The 9,013-nt window shown below is 41.3% G+C and overlaps 1 protein-coding gene across 1 annotated transcript in view; it reads right to left on the bottom strand.

The window, feature by feature from the left end:
• The window catches only part of abca3b (ATP-binding cassette, sub-family A (ABC1), member 3b), a 32,313-nt gene extending 23,372 nt beyond the window's left edge, over positions 1-8,941 (bottom strand). The window contains exons 1-4 of the mRNA XM_071515594.1: positions 8,729-8,941; positions 7,211-7,309; positions 3,123-3,381; positions 1,112-1,239 (exon numbers count right to left, since the gene is read on the bottom strand). Of these exons, the coding sequence (XP_071371695.1) occupies positions 1,112-1,239; positions 3,123-3,381; positions 7,211-7,264 (441 nt within the window). The 5' untranslated portion in view covers positions 7,265-7,309; positions 8,729-8,941. The remainder of the gene's footprint in view (positions 1-1,111; positions 1,240-3,122; positions 3,382-7,210; positions 7,310-8,728) is intronic.
• Positions 8,942-9,013: the final 72 nt, after the last annotated feature.

A 9,013-nucleotide genomic window follows, 5' to 3' on the forward strand; every position in this document is an offset into this window, starting at 1 on the left:
ATTATAATGCTTGTTTTTATGCATCTGGATGTAAGGAGAAGTTCCCTCCCCCTAAAGGACAATCGGTTGAACTGAAATTAGAGAGAGAGACTGGCAGACAGAAAGAGATTTAGAGTGAATAGGAAATAGGATATAAATAGGAAGATGATTCACCCCAAAATGTGGGAGTGAATGTCTCTCTCCACCTTGAACTGCAGCCTAAGTGGGCTTCAGGCAGTCTAAAGGCAGTCTAGCCTATTAAGTCTGCCAGACTAAAGCCTCACACACAGTTAAAGCTATTCCCACAGGAGATCACACTGCGGATCTGTGGATTCTCTATCCGTCCTCAATCTTGTCCTACAGGTTTTTCCCGTTAAGGAGCTACTTTTTTCTCTCTAATTTGATTCTACTTTTTGTCTATTCAGAATGGACATCAGTTTGTCTGTTAAAAGCATATAATACTGTTATAACATAGTGCTTTATAATAAACTCATCAATAAGCTTGTTTGTTGGGTCTATTCCATGTCAGGACTTTTCCTTCTGTTCAACACTACTGGCTGGTCAAGAAACAGCTTCTTTCAAGAGGTAAACAAACAGTGTTTGAGGCTGAAGTACAAAGTGACTGAATCAGTGTTACTGGTAACACATGCTGTAAATGTACTGTATGTCTTATCTCGGGAGAGAGGCATTTCCTCTTAAACTGACCCACATTGAGAGCAGCAGCAGCACAGTTATGTGGGGCATAAGGCACACAAGTAGGGAAAAGGCACGAGGAAAAACACCTTATGCATTTTCAAATTTCTAAAGCTTAATCAAAATCCAATTATCCCTTTCATATCTCACTCTTATCCAAGGTTTGTTCTTAACAAACACTGATAACATAAGCAATAATACTGTTACAGTGTTACATGTCCTACGCCCCTCCGTGAAATTGTGCCTTCCCTTTGTTAAAATGAAGTAGAATTCACTCCTCATATTTTTTTTTTTAACCAAGGCCAAAATTATTCAATGATGGCAAAACAATTACAAGAAAACCAAAGCATGCGTTCCAGTTGCACCCCGTTCTGAGGCATAACAATCTACCATCTAGCTCCTACAGTGTGTGAGGGTGTGTGTGTATCCTCCCATTTACCTGCTGGGGCAAAGGCTCGTCATCATGGGTGAAGGGGTGCTCAAACACCACAGCAGCCAGCACCTTTCCTGACAGAGGGTCGTTCCTCACGTAGTCCTCAAACTGCTCCTCCGTCTCAAAGCCACGCACTGGAGGTGGAACAGACACACACACACACACAAGAAAATTACATCAGTTGTGGTGGTGGAATTCATCTCACGTACGTCTGTTTTCATGCCCGTTCTTGTGTCTCGTCTTCTGACCTTGGTGCTTGCTATTCTAACTGACAAGAAGTTGCCGGGTAGAGACGCTGACAGCATACTGAATTCAATGTCCAACACTATTAATGCAACTGGTCAAACTGTTGTACAGCAGAAGCAGATCACACAAACACACATTAGACACACACAAAGCACACAAGAAGCCATAACAATTTTGTCAAGCCAATACCAGGCAGCTTGAGAAAACCCAGACAAATTAGTCTAAAAGTAACTCAACAAAAACAGAGAGCAGGACAAAGAGATAACATTTTTTACTTTTGTTGACTTTCTCGTCCACTATTTTCACAAAGATTTCCAAACAGTGCTTTTTAATCTTATCAAGCACACATGCAGGTATTCTGAAGTCTTGCAAAGGGACGCCAGTATCGCACACAGCGGCTCCCGGGTGAAATCAGGTTCAGTCTCGTAAAATAAACACACCAGTTCAAACATACACTCCACACTGCTGTTCACAAATTTTTTTATTTTTTACACATTGTTGTGACAATTACAACTATTTCGAAATACACCTTGGAAAACATACACAAGCCATGTCAAGACTCAATGCAACATGTTTCCCACATATCACGTCACCCTGCCCTCTCCGTGTGCATGCAACTGTAAACCTCAGCCTTGATCATTCGCCTCCACCTTCCTCTCTGACCGCTGAGACCATGTAAATTATTCATTAATGGCTGAGCTGAGACGGCCCATACGCGGCTTATTGGCTGTGGAAAGGACAACCTGCAGATAGACAGATCTGTCAACCTGCTTTTACATCTCTGCCGTCCAATTGTAGCTATTTTTCCATCTCTCCGCCACTGCCTATCAACATGAAAACAAATACTTGCTGGTCATTGCGTGGCAGCATATTTGCACGACTGCCAGTCAGACTGTCTGATGTTTGTGTCATCAACTGGCTGGGAAGAGGAAGGTGTGTGTGTGTGTGTGTGTCTGTGTCTGAGAGAGACAGAGAGTGCTAGAGAGAAAGAAAGAGTGTGTGTGTGAATGCCCTGTGGGACCAGACTAACAGCCTGTGGATGTGTGTAAGTTTCCTTTCTTTCCCTGTCTAAACTCCCAGCTGATACGGTCAGTAAAGAGAGAGGGGTGTGGCGCGTTTGCTCTTCCGGGAGCTGTTTCTAGAGGAACCAGTATTCCCAGGTTTGCCCCGAATAGAATGTCAATCGCAAATGGTGTCAGTTGTTACACTGGCTATTATGTTATACTGGTGATATTAACATCTACCGCACTGTAGCAATATGCACCACTGTAGGAATTAAGTAGAGGGATGGATCCAATGGGCAAATGATCTTAGTTTCCATGAATGATAGTGCCATTTGGACTCAAAAACTGTCGGATGAAAACCTCATGACTCCAATTTTGGTGATTTTCATGTTTTATCTTCACCTGAAGGATTACATGCTCCTCTATGGGTTGAGAAAATCCTACAACCTCTTGGGTGTATGAAACCCTTTCAGAACCCATTGGATAACCTCAAAAATGCATGGTGGTTTTCTTAGTTTCATGAAAAGTTGACATTTTGGAGATAAAAGGTTTTCATCCAACACCAGCGATATGGACAATAGCCAACATTAACGAAAAATGAAGGCTGTCAGATGGCTGCAATGACCTTTAACAATTCAATATGTTTTTCAGCGTGGTGGTGATATACAGCTTTCAGCAACCAGGTGTATTCACTGTAAAAAAAAAAAAACGCTCCAACTTCCCTTCTAGTGGACAAACTGCCCTTTTCCTGCCTAACTCTCACCTACCTGAGGCAATGGTGTGGATGCCCAGGTTGTGCTGCACATCCTCCGCCACCTGACGCACCACGCTGGAGTTGCCGGGCACGTAGGCCAGCTGGAAGTGCCCGAAGAGCATCTGGGGGGGTAGGTAGTTGACGGAGAAGCTCTCATAGACGGTGGCGTTGGGGTAGTTCTTAAAAGGCACCTTCTGACGCAGCACGATGAGGATGCTGGCGAAGAGCAGGGGCAGGGCTATCTCCACCAGAGTCACCAGGATTTGACGTTTCTGGAGAGCAGGAGACAGAGAGGTTAGGAGACGCAGGACAGAGTCAGGCAGAGGAAGGGACAGATCAGAAGAGAGGGGTAGCCTATATAATGTAAGATGAAAAGAGGCAGTGGATAAAAGGGAGAAGAGTGAAAGAGGAATTCAGGAGCAGATGACATATAAATGAAGGGATGGAAGGGAAGGGAAAAATGCAAGGTAAGACGGGGATCTGGGTGCAGAATGTGAAACCTGGATAGAGAGGGTGTTGAGCTGAGCTGGCTACGCCGTGCTCGACAGAATATTCATCATCTTAAGTAACTCACAATCTCCATGAAAATGAATGACTGCCTCATATTTCAGCCACAGGTGAGCTGTGACAGCCGTGTGGAATTTCATTCTCTCCACACCACACAGACTAGTAGATTTCACAGATCCATGAAACAAAGCATAATTCATGTGAAGGTCTCCTCTTGTTGAGTGATTGGAGTACAAAGTGACTTGGACAGTCTCAGGACATCACCCAGTCATCTCAGAGGAGCGCCAATATCTGAGATTCCCCATTCAAAACAAGTGAATCACAGTTAAATACTTGGAGGAATATAAAACCCATAGTAGTCTATTTCCCCCCTCAGTGGGCATTTATTATAAAAAAAGTTTTTATGCATACATAAATGTTGGTCTTATGACCAAATCCAAGCCATTGTTTTGATTGAGGAATTACTTATTGATCAAAATCAGTGGTTTACAGTACACCGATTTTCCGCAATTTTATGTGACAAAAGCTAAAGCAAATTACTATTATTACTAGAGTTGAACAATTAATTTGAAAACGCAATATGAACCAAATCGCAGATGCTGCAATTATTGCTTAAGACAGAGGGGCATCCAAAATGGATTCCTGAACAAGGTGTTTTAGTGCTCCGGGTAATCTTTGGTCCATGAATCAAAACCTTTTATCATACTCAAACTCAGTAAATCCTGCACACTGACATCTATTTTTTTTTTTTAACAAAAATCACTTTTCTTTAAACAACTTTAAAGTTCTAAAAAGTGTATTACAAGAAAAACTTGTGATGATATGAATCACAGTTTAAATCGCAATATTCTGTCAAATAATCACAATTTGATTTTTTGTCAATATCTTTCAGCCCTAATCGTGTGTGTGTGTGTGTGTGTGTGTGTGTGTGTGTGTGTTTGTGTGTGTAGCCTTGGTATCCAGGAGACTCAGGGCAGACGGGACACTGCTGCTGCCAGCGGGACAGGGTCTATGTGGACTCTAATCTACAGGGAATAGTGGCACTGGGGGGTAAACACAACACCCGCTAACTCCACAAGGTGCTACAGCACACAACAGTCTACTGTACCGCTGAAGCTCAACAGAACACCACAAAAGGGAAGGAAACCATCTCAGCTACAGATACTAAAACTGTCTGTAGACTTAAGCACAGTGCAAAATAACATTATGGTAATTGTGTCAAGCACTACCAGACAGTATCTGACTCAATCAAAACATAACAGCTAAAGATCACTAACCTGGTCAATCATTAAGCCTGGACTGATTTTATAGAGGACAAAAAAAAATGTTAGCTCAAATAAACTTAAAATTGACGTTGTATAAATTCATTTTAAATGCCCTTGATTATGGGTGACTGACAGATATTTCCCAGACTAAGTTGCAATCTACTGAAAACAACCCAAATGATAACAGTACAGCATCCCATTAAAGTATAGAATGATAAAATACCAAGGTAAAAGTAAACATGTCCACTCCCAAGAATGACACAGAGGTCACCTTGCTTTGACTATCTAAACCAGTTTCAGATAACAGAGGTAGAGGTGGAGGTAGACCTTTCTTGTAACAAATTCAGTTCTGTGTTTAATTTGACATCCAGTCTGGTTGTAACGTGAGGTTTCCAAAAGAGAAAAAAGGAAAAGAAAACATGAATCCTAGCAATCAACTACCATGCATAAGACCACTGAATTGAAAAGAGGATGTTGGGTGAAAGCAGTACATGTAAATGTCTATGGTGAAAATTATGACTGTAAATTAAACAGGAATTCCACCCTCAAATAGTCTTACACTGCTTTACATCATGAATCCCGAGTTATTTTTTGTTGTAATTTACTTCTCAGTGTTTCCCTCAACCTGCCTTATCTACTCCTACTTCAGTTAGTGATTTCCCAGAATGACTTTTGACAAACCCCAGAGAACAGGTGTGAACTTATGCATTCAGACGGTGGGTTATGTGTGTAGGTAGAGACAGCAATAGTAATTCTCTCAGCTAGTTTACTGAGAGTCGTGTCCCTTACTCAAAACACAACATGTCTTGTGGCTTGTGGCTTATGACTCGTTGATCATTGATGATCACAAGTCTACTGTTGATGTTTTAGATGGTCGAAGCTTTTTCTGCTATCAAACTCTTGTAGCTGTGCTGCAAATATCTTGACATGACGTGACCCCGTCTACATTTGGCCAGTTACCCGCAGGAATACGAAAAATACAGTTTTAACAGTGTTAATGTGTTTGAGGGTGGATTTTTCACCCTAAAACTAATATCTTTATAATATTTCCACATTCTCCTTATGAAGGTGAATTGTGATTAATTTTAACCAGTGTCTATGTAAGATCGTCGCACAGCCTTCCCCTACTCTTGTTCTAATATGGTCTTTTTGAACATGCAGCCTTGTTCTTCAAAACTGTAATAATACACTTAAATCTTCTAGGCCGACCTTTTCAAATGTTACGTTGCCCACTGAGTCAGATTTTCATGCGTACTTTCAGGGAAAGAATCAAACCTCTCAAACCAACAACTCGGACCCATCTACTGCCAACATTACGAACTCCTCACTCCTTAAGGGAAGCACTGGCCACCTCATACAAACCACATACACACTCTCTGTGTCTCCTGTGCTGCAGTCAAGATAAACAAGCTACACCAAGATACATAGTGCTTTCTTTCCTGCCTGCTCCAAATGGAGTCTCCTAGCAACCACAGCTGGAGCAGTAGGGAGTGGATAAACGGTGATGGAGCAACAACCTCCAGCAACACAGGCTATCTATGAAGCAGGCAGCCAACTCCATTTCTGATCGCTGGAGCATTGTGCAATCACCATCTCATATTCGAGTTAAAATCCAAGCATGAAACCAGAAACACACCAATACTCTACGCTTGTGGAAACCAGCACTGTTTTCAGTAAAAAAAAAACAACATTCTTTCCCATCTTCTGTCAACATCTGATGTAGGTCAAAGTTGTTTTATCAACTTCATAATAGTGCAAGCCTCAGGTGAACTGCTACTGTAGAAGGACGTGTCTCCCTTGAAGATATTGATTTTGATTATGTCTGCACCAACTGGTTTTGACCTGCTTAACATGTAACAGTCATAAAGGTAGACAGACAAGACAACAGTTTTCACAATACAAGAATCCAGTTGTACTAGTCATATGATTCCCACTTGCTTTCATGATCTATGTCAAAGGTGTCATAAAATTACGTTTTAAAACAACAAAATAATAACGAGTACAAGTATTGATTTCCCGTATAGATAGCCATATATGGCCAGGACAAGCGTCTGACAGGACCAATAAACATCATGATGACCTAGCTAGAACCTGTGACACAGCAACATGATGCAAGCACGCTATATAGATCTATTACTGGCTGTGACCACTTTCCAAGTAACTGGCTTATAACATCAGTCCTGGAGGACAAACCTATACGTTGCAGAACACAAGACACAGAAATTGCACAGAAATTTCTGACATTTCACAGCTGAATACAATGCCATCACCTTAGTGCCTAATAAGGAGACATGCAGGCCAGCTGTAGATTTGCATTCCTCCAACTCACCTGCTGAAGATAGTTTTTCCACAGCAGTAATCCAAACTGCCGCACGATAGCCATTTTGAACAGTAGACAGGACACAGTCCAGTCGGCCCTCTACAGCGGCTGGAGAGACAGAAAGACAGTGACATTTTTAGGTTAGACCTAAATGACTAATTTATTCTTTAAAAGTGCTTCTGAAGGTCTCTCAGAAATCACATTCATCAGCAGCACTGGCAGAAAAGGCTTCTGACCTCATCTTAAGTTTCTATTTAACAATTACTTAAGAAAACGAGAAGAGAGAACTGAAAGTGATCATTCATCACAGCTGGTTTGGTGGTCTGTACAATGTGTCAACATGTAACATGTGTCAAACACAAACAAAAGTTTGTGCAATTTGGAAATTACTGTGAGTAATCTTGTCACAAGAATGAGATCTGGGTTAAAAGAATGGTAAAATGACAAAAACAACAACAACAACAACAACAACAACAACCCAAGCAAATGAACAAAAGCCAAAAAATAGGCTCTTGACATCCACATGCTGAACCAGTTGGACAAGCCAATGGAAAAATGCAGCTTTGTTTGCCGTGCAGTCATGGTCGCTGCCTCTACTGGATTTAACCATATACTAGTTGAGCTGGGTAAAAAAAGAGTCAAAGTGGTTTCTAATGAGAATAACGCTGTGCCACCCATCTTGAAAAAATATTATTATTTGGATCTCAGGTTGAAAAAGTTAAAGAACTCTTGATCAAGTTTAGGTGAAAGATACAAAATCATTTTTCTTTGACCATGTGCTTCCTTGGACTGTAGAAGAGCATTTTGGCCTAGTCCTCTTCCTGAAACTTAACATTGAGTAAAGACATGTCTGTTGACTATGCAGCAGGCATATGGAGCCATGTTTGATGCTAAGATCCATTCATTTTCAGGTCTATCCATTTTCAGAACCATTACTTTTTCTTCTATTAGTCTTTTTACACTACAAGATGTCTTTCTATAAGAGTTCACAGATCTAATAAACCAAGTCATTCTGGGTTTATCGTCTGAGTTTCCAACTAGTGCTATTCATCAAGAGATTAATACATTTCATGATATTTCAGGGATCATTTAAATGTAACTTGAAGAGTATGCATCTTATCTGTGTAACTGAATTTACAAGACAAGGTGCATTAAATTCAGCGATACACTGCCCCTTTCCTCTTTCAGAGTTTAAAGAATTATCTAGCTTTAAAAACATTCCTTCATCAAACTGAATTTGTATGCTGTCATTGCTGAAGACACATAATAACTCTTTTCTCATTAAATGAAACCTGCCCGTCCTCTCTCTGGCCCAAGACAGCCTCTTGGCCTTCGTGATTGGACAATCGACCTGCCTGTCAATTCCAACGATTCTGATGAATTCTGGTGATGGAGCTGGTGGACAAAACAAAGCGTTTCCCTAATGTAATGTGCTGAATCACCAACACAGTTTCTTTTCGTACTGAAACGCTTATCAATCATTTCCACTCGAGTGTGGTATTTTGTCACACAAAGACGTCAAATTACCTCAGAAAAGCAGGATTCGGCACATGAACTTCACGGGCTGTTGTCCCTTGCTGTCGGTAAAATATTTCCTCCTTCTTTAAGGCGATAACATCACCTTTGCGCCTCTTCCTTCACCGACACTGCCGGGGTTCAGCTAGCATTAGTGACGCCAAGGACGCTTACACCTTTGCACCTCAGTCCAGGTATTTTTTTTTTTTTTGGTTCAGTTTGTGTCCTGTGAGGAGGGCGATGACATTGCACCAGCTGCTGGGTAAGCCCGTGCGTTCATTGTGCAAAATGCAGCGA

Source organism: Centroberyx affinis, unplaced genomic scaffold (assembly GCF_046629955.1).
Source record: "Centroberyx affinis isolate AG114_WGS23_722 - 3 ecotype Tasmania unplaced genomic scaffold, CSIRO-AGI_Caff_v1 ptg000360l_1, whole genome shotgun sequence".
In the NCBI taxonomy this organism is placed as follows: domain Eukaryota; kingdom Metazoa; phylum Chordata; class Actinopteri; order Beryciformes; family Berycidae; genus Centroberyx; species Centroberyx affinis.